The following is an 18,910-nucleotide window of genomic DNA, read 5'->3' on the forward strand; positions in this document are numbered from 1 at the left end:
TGTGGTAATTTCAAAAGAAGTATTCTTTACATTAAGACTTCATGTTTAAACTGCACTTTGAGACCCACTTATGTCACTGAAAGACTTCAGCTGCTACCAAGAAATTGTTTGCAACACAAATATGTAAGTGTGGAAATTTTAGAAAGTGTTAGCCTGCTTTGGGTACATACATCTTAGCCCAGATCATTCAATTTCTTTGTCTGCATAAACAGCTGATATTAGGGTTAATAGTCTGTTTTAGAAATAGAAAATCCAGTAAGAGGAGATAATTAGAGAAATGTTTTAAAATAATTTGCTGTAGGGAGCAGAGGGGTGCCCCAGGGATAGAGAACAGAAACACCGCAAATGTTGCAGAGTCTCGACCTGATGTTGCTCATGTCACACAGAACATTAGAAAAAGCAGAGCTCTTGTCCTAACAGAACACGTAATGCTTTCAAACTTACTTCTATTTTAATTGTGAAAATAGTGCATGTTCTTAGTAAAATGACAGTTTGAATCATACAGAAGTTTATAAGTAAAAGACTTTTCCTACTGCTACCCAGGGGGTAGCCATTGTTAAATTTTATTATATCTATTTCCAGAAGTGTTTGTCTGTAGTGTACATATTTTTTCTATAGATGGAAAATAATATTTTAAAGCATTTTTCCCTTCATAATATACTTGGTCATTTTTAATATCATTACACAACTCTACTTCATTCTTTGCTACTGCTACAAAGTAGTTTATCCAGCCATTCCCCTTTCCATATACTTGTTAACTTTATTATATGCTAATTCAGACAGCACTGCAGTGAAACAAATCTTTGTAATATGTAACTGTGCAAGTGTAATCATGGGCTAAATTCCTGAAAGTAGACTGACAAGGGCTGTGTGTGTTTTAAATGTGAACAATTACTGACAAAATTTACCTCCAAACTGCTCCAATTTTTTCAGTCCTAGTAACAAGGACTTAGAATAGCCATAGCTGGAGATCCTTAAAGAGTATCATTATCATCCTAGCTAACATTTATTGAGCACTTCTGTGTGTACTGTTCCCAGATCTTTATTTACTTGTATTAACTTATTAAATCCTCACAATGACCCTATGAGGTAGGCACCCCTTTTACAGAAAAGGAAACTAAAACTGAGTCACATGCAGAGGTTACTTACCTTGCCTGCCTAGAAGTCACTTAAGGTAGCGAGTGGCTGTGGATTCAAATGCCTGTCTGTTGATGGTGGTAGAAGAAGTGGAATACAGTCAGCTTGGATTGAAAGAGAGAGGATAGTGAAGCGAGAGACAGAAGTCTGGGATATAGCTGTGAATGCTTACTTCAGAAAGAGTGCAGACAAATGAATAATGCAAAATTTATTCTTATGGGCAGACTGATGCTGAGAAAAACAAATGTACTGTCGAACATTTAAAGAGAATGGGGGAGGATCTCTTGGATTTTTTTTTTAGCAGCCACTGACCAGAGATATGGAGTGAATAATGTGTCAGTCGGAAATGAAGTGAGGTTAGAAATAGACTATGTATTTCTTTACCTTCTAAATGAGTTGGTTGATTAGAGCCTGATTTAAAAAGACAAAAAAAAAAAAAATCAATGTCCTTGAAGGTCCCTTGCACTGTACAAGTTCCCTTTACTAGCAAAGAGTTTTTTTGTTTTGTTGTTTTTTCAGAGTTTGAGATTGTAGGAGCAAAGTGGAAAACCAAGAAAAGAGGTTAAAGCTGTAGTCAGTGCAGGTTGAAAGCAAAGGCAGTGTCACAGTGCCCATCCAGCAGGAAATTTTGTCCATGAATACTCTCTTATTGGCGACTATCAAGCTCCTAAGAAAACAGGATGAGTTGGATTAGACAAATAATAAAATAATTAACGTTGAGGAGTTTTTTTCCCCCTCTAATTACCTTGTCAAGGAATTAGCTGTTGAAAGTTAAGGGTTTTGTAACTTAGTCACTGAACAACATAATTTTTTTTTTAATTACTGATTTTAAAAATTGGGCCCTCAAACTAAATATAGTAACAAACTGTGTTTTCCATGGCATCTCACTATTAGAGGCTTGTAGACTCTTAGAGCTTGTAGGGACTTTAGAAATGGTCTAGTCTCACCTCTTGTTTTGAACAGAAGAAAAACAAGGCCCAAAGATATTCAAGCTTAGCAAGAGATGCTGATTGAATAAACCAACAAGTAAGTTCTGGAACCTCATCTTTGCATGGCCTATCTGGTCATTTTTCCATCATACCATCTCTCTGAATATAAGTGATGTTTGCACATATTCTCAAAAACCAGTTATCAGTGGAGAATTTAATAACATAAAATGTTTATATCAATTCAATTCTAATTAATTTAATAGATCCTCTAAAGATAGGCATATATCTTAAATGCTTATTACATTTCAAGAAGAAACAAAACTAGATATTAATATGAATTATCCATTCTGTAGGTAGAACGAAAAGAGCATTTAATGTGATTGCTAGAACTTGTATTCCCATAGGACAACCTTCTCTAGGTGTCTTTAAGGGTTACCTACAATCTGTTTTAAAAGAGAGGGGAAAAGCAACTTTTTAAAAGAACAGAATGAAGGCAGTATTCTTGCTTATCAGAGAAAAGTTCTAATGGAATCACTGAAATAGGTAGCCAAAAGTAGGGTTAGAGGGGTACGGTTTAGTGAGGGTTTTGTTTACAATTTCAGTGTCCACAGCTGGTCAGTGCTATGGGCTCATCTTCAGGGGCTCTTGAGAAATCCCCATGAAGACAGCCGATAACATGACCTGTATAACAGAACGGGAGAACAAGTTAGGGAAAAGCTTCTTAAGTGCTGTCTGCATGCACACATTACAACGATAGATGAGGTGTTGATAGAGGGGCAGAAGAGTTCCCACAGAAAGTCTAGAGAGAGGGTTCAGAGGTAGCCCGGGTAAGACATCAGGCCTTAGAATAATATTCAGAAATGTTGAATGTAGCAAAAGTAGCACTAAGGGTTTAGGGAGAGGTGAACTCATTTTTGGCCGCTAACCATGTTTGAGTCTCTTATAGTGAAGTGGTGAAGAGTGAAAAGCCAGCTTTGCACTCAATGTGTATTGCTTGTGGTTAACCTGAGGTCTAATCTTAGGAAAGAGGTTGCCATGATTCTTTCCCACTGCCTCTGAATTTCCAGCAGGATGACCTTTAGCAACACATCTGTCCTCCCTTTACTTCTGTTTCCTCTTCGGTAAAATGAGTATAATGACAGCATCTACCTCACAGGGTAAATTAAATGAAGAGCGCAGTGAGTAGAACAGCGTTTGATGCATGGTAAGCTCTGTATGTGCTGGATATTACAGTTGCTTCTATTACAACTACAGTAGTACAGTTTATACAAGCTTGTGTATTTTTCCACTTGTTTCTCTAGAACAAGTAAATAGAACCAAGACAGATGACTCAAAGAATAATACGTGTTTGAGGTTAGTAATACAGAGGACCCACCCTTCCAGGAATATTATACATGTTACCCTTCCATCAGTGATCTCTTTCATGGACTTTTTAGGAGAAAGTCTCCCCCTTGGCAAGTCTCTGTGTCCAGTGCTCTTTCGGGGACCTCGGAGAACAATTGCGTTCAGATCCTTCTGGCCTGTGTCTGTGTATCACTGCAGACTCCAGAAGCCACACAAAGGAGGGGGAGATTTGGTTCACAGGGATGAGCTTCTCTTGGCTACTGTAGCACACATCTGTATAGAAGGACCAGGGAAATGCACTGCTAAAATGAAGAACTCTGAGGAGTACCTCCCGCCCTCAGGGATGTAGCGATAACACTTAGTATTTTTACGAGAAGCTTTCACGTATGTTAGCTCATTTGATTTTCTCAGCACTGGGGGCATGTAAAATAAAAATGAAGCTTTCTTCCCCTTATTTTGACTGCAGTATCTAGATCTACTCTTAATCTGTTTACATTATTTTAAAAGCATTTTCAGAGTGTAGAGATTTCTCTCTGTATACTAATCTTAAGCTTCTAAAATGATCTCTTTTCAGTAACCAGGACTTAATAGCTTACAGCAGGCTCTCATGGGACCCCAGACATGGGATGTGATTTTGTTGTAATTTTGGAAATTTGCCCTAGATTGAGGGACTAGAAAGATCTGGCACCTTCTATTTCATTTTATAGGTTCAAATACCATTGAATATCACTGTGGGTTTTGGCTTGCTGAAAACATTGGTAACAATGGGGTTTTGCAAACTTTAATACTCCATTTTAATAGGAGAGAAGTGTTCAGCATTTACGCTACCATTGTAGCTATTTTATTAACATGTTAAATAATAATCAGGGGCTGTTCTAAAAACTCATCAGATTTCCTAAGCTTTTTAAAGCCATGGAAGTGTAATCCAGTCCAACTTCAAAGCTGCTGCTCTAGCCTTTGTCCCCATCATCTGGGATGTTCAGTCTCCAGATGAAATTCATGCAACTCCCTGAGTTCAGATATCAGTTACTGCCAGCTTTCAAGGCACTGTAAGCAACAGTTACTTTGCCCCCTTTTCCTGGCTACTTAAAGACTAGTTTTGAAATTGTTTCTTTTATCTCACTAGAGTAGACCTGCCTAGAAAGATTTGTTTAGAGAAAGTTTGTTTCTCTTCTTTTAGGTAGAGTGTAGGACTGAAATTAATAGCCCTACCTTGAAGCCGGTATCCCAAGGATGGGGATCCTGACACAGTAAATAGGTAGTAACTACTTCATTGTCCGGTAGCAGCTCTGTGTACCTGGCCCAGCTCTTCTCCAAGGGGACAGGAGATGCCGATTATACTAAGGTGTTCTCTGAATGTGAAGCTAGAGAAGAGCTGAAATTTTCCCCTTCAAGTTTGTTTGGTCACACAAATGACTTGGAGCCACACAGGTTTGCAAACATGCATGGAAATCTCCCACCACAATGCCATCTTCAAGTGGACTCAATGCTCCAATGGAGCAGAGGCCACAGCCACCTGATTTGAGGGGGAGGTGTGAGCTCAGGCTGGCACAGAGCGCCCATCCACAGAAGCTCTGGGGGCTCTGGTGCTGGCTTCAAGTCACCCTGATTTGTAAGATGCAGGATTGACTGGAGCGGTTTAGGAATGGGTCCCTGAATTCCTTGGGTTTCAGTTCTCTTCAGTTCAGGTATGTTACATTTTCTCAAACTCACAAACTGTCATGGCATGAGGGCTGGACTTGGGACTAATGTGTGTTCTTTCTGTTACCTTCCATCCAATGTCGGGCTTTATGTTACCTCCTCATCTGAAGCAGTATCATCTACTTTTGGTCACATCAAATGAGACCTTTCTTCAAAATTTTTACTGTCTGCTGGAGTCTGAACAAACTAATGGAAAAAAGTCCAGTTGACAATTGGCCAAGTCCAGTGGTCATTTTTAAATTTATTTATTTATTTATTTTTGGCTGCATTGGGTCTTTGTTGGTGTGCACGGGCTTTCTCTAGTTGTGGCGAGCGGGGGCAACTCTTCGTTGTGGTGCACAGGCTTCTCATTGCGGTGGCTTCTCTTGTTGCGGAGCACAGGCTCTAGGCGCGCGGGCTTCAGTAGTAATAGCACGCTGGCTCAGTAGTTGTGGCTCGCGGGCTCTAGAGTGCAGGCTCAGTAGTTGTGGCACACGGGCTTAGTTGCTCTGCGGCATGTGGGATCTTCCCGGACCAGGGCTCGAACCCGTGTCCCCTGCATTGGTGGGCGGATTCTTAACCACTGCGCCGCCAGGGAATCCCCCTGTGGTCATGGTTAAAGGCAGCTTTTCCTCTTTTGTGGACTTCATCCAGACGTGTAGTGCAGCAATACCGTCCTCAGTGCGACACAGTACCTAGAGATCCTTTGTCCTTGCAACAAACACAGAGCCCTTCCCAATGTTATTGCGCCCCTGAAGGAAAACAGCATCATACCATGTGTGGCTAAGTTCCCATGTCAACTCCCCTTGAACTCTGGTTCAGAAAATGTCCCCTTTGTCACACCTAATTCTGACTTCAGCACTCTCTGTGGAAATTGGATCAGGAAGACCATCCTGATCAAGGGGACAGTCTGATGATTTAAAGCTAACATTAAAAGACAAATATCTTGTATCTCAGTGTCTTCTAATGGTTTGTGTGGGCCATTGTCTAGAGGCTCTGGAAGTCAGATGTGCTTGTGGCTGTTGTGTATATACATCTGGTGGTATATCACTTTTTTTTTTTCTTTCTCTTTAGGACCAGGAAGAAAACAAGGGAGCAACAAGTTGGCCTGAATTCTACATTGATCAGCTCAATTCCATGGCTGCTGTAGGTATCCTTTCTGTTCTTCAACTCACAGTTTAAAATGCAAGTTTAGTACAAAGCGCACAGTTGCACAATAAGTATTCACTTGAGTAAGAACCACCAAATGTCATTATCTTTCCAAACTCTATTCCAAACGCTCAGTGTTGGGGAGAAAGGGGAGGCAGGAGTGGTATTTGGCAAAATGATTTTTTCCAGTATGTTTTAAATAAAATCAGCACATACTAAAATATAAGTGAGTTTAATGTTATTAGAGGAAATGTAATCATAAATCTGGCCTCTGTTCAACTTTAACTTGCAATTGTTCCTACCAATCATTTGGAACTTTGATAGGGCAGCACCATTCTAAAAGTTAATACTATTTAAGAAAAGTACAATGAAACTATCCCTTCACTGTTCTCATCCTTCTTTTTTTTTTTTAAACGGAGGACTTAGTTCCTGGGTTCTTGATCTTACAGGGTACGAAGGTACTCTTTTACTCGTACAAATAAGAAAAAATTTCATGGAATACGTGGTTTAATGGAAAGGCATAATAATGATAATGCTGAGATATCCTTGGGAAATCTTCAGTATGTGGATTTTTGGTTCAGTAATTGATGAAAATGCATTCTCAGTGTCTAAAATAATGCATTCTGATCACATAGATGTCTCTGTGATGTCAGAGTTTTGAGCTGCTTGGGGGCGTCTGTCGATCCAGCAAAAATACACAGCAGAAAACACGTCATCAACATTCGAGCCTTAATAGGCTAAATCTTGTTCACATTGATAAAGCTTGGAGGCTGCTCACAGGAGAGCAGTCTTTGCCTCCGTGGACACACGATTTTAAGAGTTAATCTGTTAGGCTCAGCTTTGAGTTTATTATATTCAAGCAGATGATAGCTTCCATAATACTTTCTCTACCTCTCCTTTTCCTGCCATCCACAGAGCCCTTGTGGAGAATTCATTTCTTATCACTTAGAACAAACATTCTAGATTGTCTAATATTTTGCTGCTGCTGCAACAGTTAAAAACTGACTACTATATGTGAATCATTCACACTTTTGCTAAATTTTCAGAGGCCTTGACTTTTAGTAACTTCCTCTTTTCTAGCTTTTTCTTTGAAGATGCTTCTTCTGCTGTCACATGATGAATAATAAGCACCATGGTAAACAGGGCTGTATAAATTATAGAAGAAACTGCATAAGCTTTTGCCCCAAGGGTTTCTCTAAAAGCACAGCAGAAAAGAACAGAAAATAACCACCAAGTCCTTATAACAGGCATTCTACACAACAGCAAAGATGAGAAAAGAGTGATCTCAGCATTTGTATGAATATGTTATCAGAACATGAGTCTTGTGATAACCATCAGGGATTTTTCTACATCCGCCGAAGCAATTATAATATAGAGTCATTTACAATTCCTGCACATAAAGGTTATTTTCTGAATTTTTTAAAAAAAATTATTTATTTTTGGCTGTGTTGGGTCTTCATTGCTGTGCGCCGGCTTTCTCTAGTTGTGGTGAGCAGGGGCTACTCTTCGTTGTGGTGCGTGGGCTTCTCATTGCAGTGGCTTCTCTTGTTGCAGAGCGTGGGCTCTAGGCATGCGGGCTTCAGCAGTTGTGGAGTGCGGGCTTCAGTAGTTGTGGCTCGCGGGCTCTAGAGCGCAGGCTCAATAGTTGTGGTGCACAGGCTTAGTTACTCCGCGGCACGTGGGATCTTCCCAGACCAGGGATCAAACCCATGTCCCCTGCATTGGCAGGCGGATTCTTAACCTCTGCGCCACCGGGGAAGTCCCTATTTTCTGAATTCTTGTTCTTGGCTGTTAGGGTAAAAACAAGCGGTCAGGCAGGCTGTCTCTCTTTCTAATTAAGTCAGCCTTATTTGATGTCTAACAAGGGAAGTTGCTCCTTTGTTAATGAATTCACTTCTATCAATGGAGAAGTACTAAATAACATGGATTTTTCCTTTCTTCAAATTTTGGGACAGTTAGGTTAATTTGTCCTTTAGTGACTTACTCCATGCCTTTTCTGGATTCAGCCTGACTCGTTTCCTGCCCTAGAGGGTGTGTGATGTGCTGGTATGTGACACTTCTTCAAGAGCCTCCCTTCTCCTTCATCTAGCTCCTTGGACAACCTTTTGCTACATTCATGAGTCATCTACATTTTAATTATATTTGCTTCCTAATCGAAAGCCCTCTCTAAGAGTATCATTTCCAGGCTCTTAAATTGTCACTTTGCTCTTCTTTATGGGTTAAACACCTCACAAAGCTTTCTAATGCTTGAAGGACAGAGCCAGCATCGTTCCAGGGTTAAGGGTAGAAGCCATTACAACAGGTGATGAAATAATGAGGCCTCACCACTCTTGCATCTGTAAAGGAGCAAGGAGGCCTGATGAGACCAGAAACTCTACGCTGAGTTTTCTGGTTTTTTCACCCTCTCTGTGGCCACCACATCCTCCCATAGTTCTAGCCAATCTCTCTGGAGAATTCCTGGCAGCACACAGCAGAAATCCTAAGACATTATCCCTGGGGACTGGAAAGGCACATGACTCCTCCAGATCCTTTCCTGGCCTGGCAGCTAAGCTCTTTGGCTGTCTGCTTTGGGAATTGTCGAAGGGGGGGTTATCCACATTTTCATCATCCACTGTCTTCAGCATCAGTAGCGGCTACTGCTGTTGAGTGTGCCTCATGTAACAGGCACTTTACATGCTGTTTTAAATCCTTACAAGCACCCTATCCTCTAAGTGCTATTTATAGATAAGGAGTCTGAGACTCAGAGAAAGGTTACCTTGCCCAAGGTCATCTCATTTGGAAGTGGTAGAGCTGGAATTTAAACCTATCAGTCTAAACTCAGAGACTCCTTTCCAGTTTGCCTCTCACTAACTCAGTTTTTTAAATCCTTAGGCACGTGAAAGAGGCCTGGTAATCCCACCCCACCCCCACCCACCCCCACCCCCACCCCCCGCCTCCACCCCCAGCTTTTCTGAGGTGGGACAAGCATCTGGAGAGTCTGATAAGCAGTCCAGGTTGAGAACCGCAGCGCTTACTGGTCTGTGAAGCCCTTTGTGGAACAAGTTCAGTTACTTTGCGGAAGCTTCATAACAAGAATGCTTTGTTCTTTAAAGGACCCCTGAGTGATCTGCTGGCTTTTAACGAGTGAAAAACAATATAATAAAAGAGTGCGTGTTCCAGAGGGACCTGGGCTTTCTTGGTGTGTGGCTTCTGCGTGCAGTCTCAGGGAGCAAGGATGTGAGGTGAAGTTCAGTGTGCTTAGCGGGTTGGCTTATTGATTTCACACCAATGAGATATTTCAAACAGGAGCTTACTTAGTTCCAGACTCCATACCAGGAATGATTTCTGTGCCTGGTTTGCTCATCTCTCTCGGCCCTGCATGTTCCAGTGTAAACCTTAGCAGCTTTGACTGGAAGATCCTCTGCTAGGATGCACTTCGTCCTTTGCCCACTCCTCATGTGAACAGGGATTTAGTAAGTGCATAGAGCACCCAAGGAGGCCGCCACAAGCCAGTCCAGTGTATGGCAAGGTGCATACTGGATGTCTGGCCTAGCAGCCGTCTTCAGAAATGTAGGCAGATCCCCTTTTCTGTCGAAAAGCTGCAAATTTAGACTTCTCCATAAATGTGAAGCTTGAAAACTTGAGACTCCACATAAATTATTCTATTTCGAAAAGTCACATTAGAATGTCAGGTTCATCTCCGTAACCTCGACTTTCTCAATACAATAAACAATCTTAGATTCAATTCTCATTGTACTACACACAGAGAAGAGTATACTGTCTTCTGTTTTGAGAGGAAAGTAATAGTCCTTATATTGGGGAAGGAAATTCCAATTTAACTTTCTTGACTTTTCATAAATCTCCTAACTCTGCTAGGAAGAATCTTTATGTAGTCTGCCTTTATTTGGAGGTTACACCCTCTCCAAGATTGTTAAAAGGATAAATATATGCATCTTTATTTAGTATTAATGAACCACAATAAGAAACGTGTGTAGTTTTAATTTGGGAGGTTTGGGTGACTAAGCTTAGGAACAAGAAGTGATGTTCATAAAAGTCTTGATTCTGGGCTGCAGATTCAAAGTGATTGCTCAAGAGTCTGAACAAGTTCAGCTGTGCCACAGGAGATTAAATGTACTTGGCTGGATTTGTGCTCAATTTTCCAGGATATGGGTCTCACGGAGCTGTGAAGAAATTCATTGGCTATTTCTGCATGCAGCCTCTTCCCCTACCGTCCTCTGGTGACAGCTGTCCGGGCGCATCACCAGCCAGAGGGCAGCTTTAGCAGAAACAATTCAAGTTTACAAAACAAGACTTTACTGATTTTTATTCCACTTGCCATAAATGATACTGATATATGTTTGCTTTGGGCTTCACCATCCTAAGTGTGAAGTCAAATTTAGGTTTTTGTTAGCATTTAGTTACTTAATGCTTGTACTGTTAACTTGAAAAAAATTAAGTAAAGTCACCCCATGATGATGTGTGGACCTGAAAGAAAGGGAGAGACTGGACCATTGAGACGCGTGGATAAGAGCCAGATGTTTTTTTCTGTACCCCAATCTGTCTCCCAACCATGCATTTTGTCAGAATGGGTAACAAGTAAAAAGACTGAGACTGGACAAGCACATGTTAAGAGTAGGAGGAAGGCAAGGGACCTGTGGTTCCGTGGGGTAGAAGCACCTGGGGCCATAAGACTTGGCGATACTTTTAGTACATTTAGGTGATCATGGCATAAAAGGAATGGAAAAGACTTTTTAACAAGTCTATGAACCTCAATCATTTCTAAAACTTAAGCATTTACTCCAAAGGAATTGTCTATCTTTGTATCAGGTCCAATTTAATCGTTCCTCTTAAAAAATAATTGGATGTAACAAAAAATGTAAAAAATTACACTTTTTTTTTTAAGATTACACTTTGTGACTGAGAAATGGAAGAGAGAGCATGGAAAGATTGCTGCCTGCCTCTCTTTGATAGTGTGATAATGTTAACTTTAATTGTCAGATTGTTATATTTAACTATAGGTCTAATCTTCCCTTTTCTATCAAATAAATAGTAATATCTTCATCAGAGTATAGTTATAGAATAGTTACACAAGTGTTTGAACAACTTAATCTCTACTAAGATTTCTCAACATTTTCTTAAAACTTTATTTAAATTCAAAAGAAGTAACTTGTAGTACAGAGAATGAATTTGTGGAATTCTTGGCGCTTTTGGTCTACATTTTGGCTTGTAGTAAATCTTGGTCATATTATTATTGATTATTTGTATTAAAAGTGATAGCATGTAATCTGTGGGCTTGTCTTACTTGTACTATAATTAAAACAAAAATTGAAGAAGTAACTTTAGTTTTCTTTGCATAGAGAAAATCTCTGCTGGCTTTAGAGAAAGAAGAGGAAGAAGAGAGAAGTAAAACTATAGAGAGTTTGAAGACAGCACTAAGGACGAAACCAATGAGGTAATTTTTATACTGGGTAGCGTGTACTACTTGTCTCTTTTCTTTTTCTGCTTTTCTACTTTCTTCTCCCCTTGTTTTTTCCCTTCCTTTCTTCTTTATTTTTCTGCAATAGCCAAACTCTTGAGGAAGTCTTAAATTAAAAACATGTAATTGAACCGTGGATGAAATACTTTAATCATTGAACATTCAATAAATTGTTTTTCTTCGGTTAAAAGATATGCAGACATCCATGAAGGTGGCTAAAATACAAAAAGGCAGAAACTAATAAGTGTTGGTGCAGATGTGGAGAGATTGTAACCCTCATTCATTGCTTCGGGGAATGTAAAATGGTGCAACCATTTTGGAAAATAGTTGGACATTTCCGCAGAATATTAAACATAGTGTTGCCATATGAGCCAACAATTCTACTTCTCGATATATAGCCCAAGGGAAATGAAAACATGTCCCTAAAACCTTGTGTGCGAATATTAGCATTATTTATAATAGCCAGAAATTGGAAACACCTAAATTCTATCAACTGATCAATTTATAAATAAAATGTAACATATCCATAAAACAGAATATTTTTCAACCCTAAAACGGAATGGAGTACTGATACATGCTACAACATGGATGAGCCTTGAAAATATTTATGCAAAGCGAAAGAAGCCAGACACAAGGGACCACGTATTGTATGATTCCATTTATATGAAATATCCAGGAAAGGCCAACCCATAGAGACAGAAAGATAAGTGGTTACCTGGGGTTAGGGAGAGAGGAAAATGGTCTTTTGGGGAAAATTAAAGTGTTCTAAAATCAGATAGTGACCATGGTTGCACAACTCTGTGAATATATTAAAAATCACTGAATTACACATTTGAAAGTATGAATTTTATGGCATGTGCGTTATATCTCAATAAAACGGTTGTAAAAGAAATGGATGAGCAATCAGCTTCTACTGTGTGCCTCCCACACGTTCATTTTCCATTAATCCTCTAAGGTTTGGTGGGATATGGGGGTGCTTACAGGTGCATTTCATCAGCACTAGTGCTATGAATGAAGCTTGGCTAGGTCTGGGTGATGTGGTTGGATGAAATAGCTGAGAAATAAAATTCCCTATATTTGACTATAAAATGCTAGGAAAAAATGTACTGATTCCTCAAAAATCATATACAGTAGTATATCAAAAGTTTTCTAATCTATCCTAACAAGATCAGTGTTTCCCTCTCTATGTGTGTTCTGCGTTCTGCATTCTCAGATGTTAATGGTTATCCAAGGCTAAATAAGTTTGGAAGTTTCTGGAGTAGTCACATCAACAGGTTATGTTACTTTTGAACTTTTCAGAGGCTTAACCTACAGATGTGTATTGTGAATTATTCTCATTGATTGACTTTACAGTTAAATAAGTGCTATAAATATCAAAAAATTAATGTACAGTAATAAAGTATTGCTTTTATTTGTTTTATATATTGGGATTCCATATAGCATGCCATACAAAAGAAGGTTTTTGCTATAAAACTAAGGAGATAGATTATCATTTGTTTGGCAAGTAAATATCCTGGAGTTTAAGGATGGTCTTTGACTTTTCATTGGTATGGGGCGTGCCTGGGTCAGTGGTCAACACTTAAACATGCATGAGGACTGGATGCTATCATAACACAGGATCAGCAGATGACTTTAACCTAAGGTGAATATTCTGAATGTCTTCTTGTTCCTGGTTTTCTGTGGTTATAAGATCTGTTCATTGGTTATTCATATCGGTTAAGTTCTTTTTAACTCAATTGGAGATTTTTTTCACACTTCTGGTTAGACCTGACCATTGGGTCTGGGCCAAGGAGGAGGCCTCCAATTAAGAAGACTTCATGTAAGCCTTTGGGTACTTTAGGAGCTACATCTTCTTACTTTCTCCTGCCCACCAGCCCCCTAAACCTTTCTGTTAAGGGCTATTAAAATATTCCAAAAAGACTTAAGTCTGATACATTTTAACCTTCTCCTCGTGACAGGTTTGTAACCCGATTCATTGACTTGGACGGCCTGTCATGTATTCTCAACTTTCTAAAGACCATGGACTACGAGACCTCAGAGTCTCGAATACATACCTCTCTCATTGGATGTATAAAGGCGCTAATGAACAACTCTCAAGGTCGGGCTCACGTCCTGGCTCATTCTGAGAGTATTAATGTAATTGCTCAGAGTCTGAGCACAGAGAACATTAAGACGAAGGTGGCTGTGCTGGAAATCTTGGGCGCTGTGTGCCTGGTTCCCGGGGGCCACAAGAAGGTTCTGCAGGCCATGCTGCACTACCAGAAGTACGCCAGCGAGAGAACCCGCTTTCAGGTAGGTGCTTCCTCGCCACTTCTTCATTCCTGCCTTAAGACCAGTGCCTTTCCTGGCCCCGAAGGGGGAATGTTAACTTGAGATTTTCCCCTGTGGTGAGCATTCACGATGGGACTTCAAGCATTTCCTTCTTCTTAGGTAGAGAGTAGAATGTTCTTTCTGTAGTTGATCAATCTGAGGTTGTGGATTTACAGTAGTCCCCCTCTTAACTGCAGTTTTGCTTTCCACAGTGCTAATTACCTGAGGTCAACTGTGGTTAAAAAATATTAAATGGAAAATTCCAGAAATAAATTCCAGAAATAAGCTTTAAATTGTGCAGCTGTTCTGAGTAACATGATGAAATCTTGTGCCATCCTGCTCAGTCCTTCCCAGGATGTGAATCATCCCTTTCTCTAGATACCCACACTGTATACAACACCCAGCCATTAATGTAGGAAAAACATAGTCTATATAGGAATATATATAGGGTTCAGTACTATCCATGGTTTCCGGCATCCACTGGGGATGTTGGAACATATCCCCTCTGAATAAGGGGAGACTACTGTACTGAACTTAAAAATGTAGCCCTGCTTCCTACACATTATATAAAACACTTTTTGATCCACTAAATGGGTGTTCCCTGAAAATTTTATGTGTTGCCAGTCTTGATGTAGTATCGATATAAACAGTGAGATTACATCACCACATGGTTTATACTCAAATATAAAAAGTAAGCAGAGTTAACGAAGCACAGTCTTTTGTACTTTGTATACATGTATATGTAAACATATATGATGTAAGAATTTTGAAAGTAGAGTTTTTAGGACTAATCTTAAGGAAAAAAAGGTAGCTTTCTGTGGATCAATGTAATGCTGACTAAACACAAGCTTTTAAAAATTAACTTCAGAGTATTAAAAAATTAATAAAATGAGTGTACGGTTAGTAACTATTCGGTCCTTTGTTTTGACATCTGTATCCTTGGTAGACATTAATTAATGACTTGGATAAAAGCACGGGGCGGTATCGAGATGAAGTGAGTCTCAAGACTGCCATCATGTCCTTCATCAATGCAGTGCTAAGCCAAGGCGCAGGAGTGGTAAGAGCCTCTGTACCACAATTTAAAACATATATTATTAAAGAATAATTTTTTAAAAAAGATTACCAACTGTGTAGTCTAAAGAGCTTAAAAATGTATTCCATCACCCTTTTACTTTCAGGAAAGTTTGGACTTTAGACTTCATCTTCGCTATGAATTTCTGATGTTGGGAATTCAACCTGTAATAGATAAATTAAGGGAACATGAAAATTCAACATTAGATAGGTAAGTCACACTATTATGAGATAGTTCATGTGTTTTCCTTGTGTATAGTGCCAGTCTGTGAACTACTTGTGACCTAAGGAACTTGTACCAAAATGTTAGACCAGGTAATGATGTTTTTATAGTAAGATTTTCTCGATGAAAGAAGCAGCACTTGTGTAGAGAACTTAGTGTAGGTTTTGGCATTAGGCTTGAATCCGTATCCCAGTCCTGCCGCTTACCTGCTGTGTGTTCTGGTCAAGTTACTCAATTTTTCTGAACCTCACTGGGTTTTTTGGGTTTTTTTTTTTTTTGCGGTATGTGGGCCTCTCACTGTTGTGGCCTCTCCTGTTGCGGAGCACAGGCTCCGGACGTGCAGGCTCAGCAGCCATGGCTCACAGGCCTAGCCGCTCCGCGGCATGTGGGATCTTCCCAGACCAGGGCACGAACCCGTGCCCCCTGCATCGGCAGGCGGACTCTCAACCACTGCGCCACCAGGGAAGCCCCCTTACTGTTTTTATATGTAAAGAAATAGTGATGATGATGATAACACTATTCTGCAGAGCTGTTATGAAAGCTGACTATAAAACATGTGGAATCACATGGCACCTTTGATAGACATTCTGTGAATGTTAATTTCCACTTTCCTGTTCATTTGCTCTTGTCTGCAGTCATTTTACGATTTCTAACATATCCTACCACCTTTCAGATCTTTCCTTCTACCACACTTCTCCCTCATTCACACACTCCACCATGCTTTTTTCCTTGATAGTCTATGAACATGTCAAAATACACTTGCCTCAGGGCCTTTGCACCTGCTATTTCCTCAGCATTAAAAGATCTTCCCACAGATGTCCAAATCGCTTTTTCCCTTTTTCCCATGCAGAGACCTTTTCCAGCCACTGTGTTCATATTCTTCACCTCACCTCACCTCCCATCATTCTCTACCCCCTTTATGCTGTTGGATTTGTCTTCACAGAACTTATCATTCCCCAGTCCATAATAGGGGCTCAATAAGTATTTGAATGAATAAGTGAAAGGCATGAACATTTCTTTTGTAATCTTTAATTCAGTGGTCAGTCAAGTTAGTTATATGGGCTTGTTTTTCCATAAAGAGATTCCATGAGTAGAATCTGGATTTGGTTGTGTTTGGATTTGATAAACTTTCATGAATTGTCTTCTATGTGCTGCGCATCCTAGGCTTTCAGATTTGTCTCTTGTAGTGATCTCATTTCAGTCAGATGATGTCTTCTTTCCTTAGAACATAGTTAAGAGAAGGCATTCAAATTTTGTTGTCGTACTTCTTTTAGAGATATCTCTGAAATTTTAGGAAAGGCCTTAGTATTTATGTCCTGATTCCTATGTGCCTGTGTTTGTAGGATGTTCAACTTTTAATAGCTTTTCTTTAATTGTCTTTCAGGCATTTAGATTTTTTTGAAATGCTCCGAAATGAAGATGAACTAGAATTTGCCAAAAGATTTGAACTGGTACATGTGCTTACAATTATTCTAATTTGACTCAGCAGCTCACAAATGTCCCTGTTGTAATGTGTGTCATAGAGATGACATGTAACCTAAGAGCAAAGTCAGATTTCTGTTTTGCTATCTAAGTGGCAGGATTCGCTTCTATTTGCCTTGTAATTGCTTACCTTACCTTGCAGGAATTGAAGAACTTGGATGTTTGACTTAGATTTCTTTTTCATATGAAACAGGTTCACATAGACACAAAAAGTGCTACTCAGATGTTTGAGCTGACCAGGAAGAGGCTGACCCACAGTGAAGCTTACCCTCACTTCATGTCCATCCTGCACCACTGCCTCCAAATGCCTTGTGAGTGTGTTTGTGACTTAACGCATGTGTTTGTGAATGTTTGGACATCATCCAAAGGGCTCTGTCTTCTGAACAGTGTGGCTTAGGTTGGGTGCACACCAGGGATTCCAAACCTTAGTTTTGTGACAGCCCAGTGTGTCTCTGCACAGCTTAAGGGGTGTTGTGAAGTTCTCAAAATGAAATGAATTATAACTCGCTTTGATTTTAAAAATAAATATATGCCTTACAACACATTTAGAAGGGGGCAGAAAGTGCCTCTCAATCACGTAAATGGTCATTGTGTGTCAGAATTCCAGAAACGTTGGGAAGGGTTGTAAACATCTGTCTGGTTTTGTGGCTCTGGCGGGTGACCACTGTTGAAAAATATTCGTTCAAGTTTTGAAACCAGTTGAAGTATCTCCACTGTTCTTTTCTTTTTTAGACAAGAGAAGTGGCAACACCGTTCAGTACTGGCTACTCCTAGATAGAATTATACAGCAAATAGTTATCCAGAATGACAAAGGTCAGGACCCTGACTCCACGCCCTTGGAAAACTTTAATATTAAAAATGTCGTACGGATGTAAGTTTCTTCTTATTTTGCTACCCTTGAGATAATAGCACCAGTATAAGACATTTGTATTATCCTACTTCAAAATAGCAGCTGGGAGAACTGAAATGTTCTAGAGGTCAGATATGAGTTCCTATATGTATACATGTAATATATATATATGTAACATCTGGGTTTAAAATGGGTTTCAGGCATGCTGAGGACTTTCTCTGCATTAAACAGTTTTTCTACCTAGAGAGCATGCATTTAGCAGTGGGCCTTTTACACTTTTTGTAATGAATGCTCCTTTAACTATCATACAGGTTGGTTAATGAAAATGAAGTTAAGCAGTGGAAAGAACAAGCAGAAAAAATGAGAAAAGGTAAATGATGAGGTCCTGACAAGAGAAGAGGTCATGTTACTGGTTATTGGACAACTCTCCTTACTGTATATTTTAGAAATTTGCATTAATGCTTCTCATTGACTTTGGTGTATAAACAGCCTTTCCCCTCCCCCATGTTTTCAGGGCATTTTGCCTGGTTTTTCTTGAATCAGACTATCTTAGTTGTCATGTTGATTCCCAAGTATTTTATCCTTTCATTATAATCATTTTTTGAAGCATTCACTGTTCAATGTTCATTAATTCAAATTTTCTAAACCACCGTTCATTTTTGGAAGCATTTTTGAAGCATTTACTGTTCAATATTCATTGATTCAAATTTTCTTAACTACCGTTCATCCCAGCCTTCCCCATAACTGCTCTTTAAAGCACACTAGATTTTAAGAACTATAATCAGGGACACCAGGGATTACCCAGAATTTTGAAAGAGAAGCACAGGCAACTTGGTTTCAGCAGCCCATTTCTCCACGTGACCTTAATTTGGCACCAGTTATAAAAAGAGAAATCGTGCAGAAAATCCCTGACCATTAGAGATGTACATGTTGTGAAACATTAACAGACCAGCCATTGGTGAGTATCTCAATATGTCTTTGCTATCAACTCTCAGCATCAAATGACTTGGGGGGGGGGCGGTCATTTGTGCCTGTCACCATGCCAAACCACTCACAGAATAAGTATAACTCTTCCCCTCCTTCAAAATATTAGCAAATTAAAGTTGGACCCTTTGAGAAAACAGTCATACTCCCGGCCACTACTCTTTCACTATGCTGGTTAACTGACTTCCTTTTCCCTGTCCAAGTGACTCATTCACAGCCAGTGACATACAGTAGCACTCACCATAGTATTCAGTGTGTTGAAAATATGGTCCAAGAGATGCTGAAGCATTTCCTTT

The 18,910-nt window shown here is 39.7% G+C and overlaps 1 protein-coding gene across 4 annotated transcripts in view; it reads left to right on the forward strand.

Annotated features, from left to right (window-relative positions):
• Positions 1–18,910, forward strand: part of DAAM1 (dishevelled associated activator of morphogenesis 1) — a 223,745-nt gene that overhangs the window by 148,399 nt on the left and 56,436 nt on the right. For all 4 annotated transcript variants that reach the window (XM_060294862.1, XM_060294861.1, XM_070044972.1 and 1 more), the window contains exons 4-12: positions 6,165–6,236; positions 11,576–11,670; positions 13,653–13,986; positions 14,951–15,061; positions 15,183–15,286; positions 16,683–16,749; positions 16,974–17,091; positions 17,513–17,651; positions 17,942–18,000. In XM_060294862.1, the coding sequence (XP_060150845.1) occupies positions 6,165–6,236; positions 11,576–11,670; positions 13,653–13,986; positions 14,951–15,061; positions 15,183–15,286; positions 16,683–16,749; positions 16,974–17,091; positions 17,513–17,651; positions 17,942–18,000 (1,099 nt within the window). The remainder of the gene's footprint in view (positions 1–6,164; positions 6,237–11,575; positions 11,671–13,652; positions 13,987–14,950; positions 15,062–15,182; positions 15,287–16,682; positions 16,750–16,973; positions 17,092–17,512; positions 17,652–17,941; positions 18,001–18,910) is intronic.

Source organism: Globicephala melas, chromosome 2 (genome assembly GCF_963455315.2).
Source record: "Globicephala melas chromosome 2, mGloMel1.2, whole genome shotgun sequence".
NCBI classification, from domain to species: Eukaryota; Metazoa; Chordata; class Mammalia; order Artiodactyla; family Delphinidae; genus Globicephala; species Globicephala melas.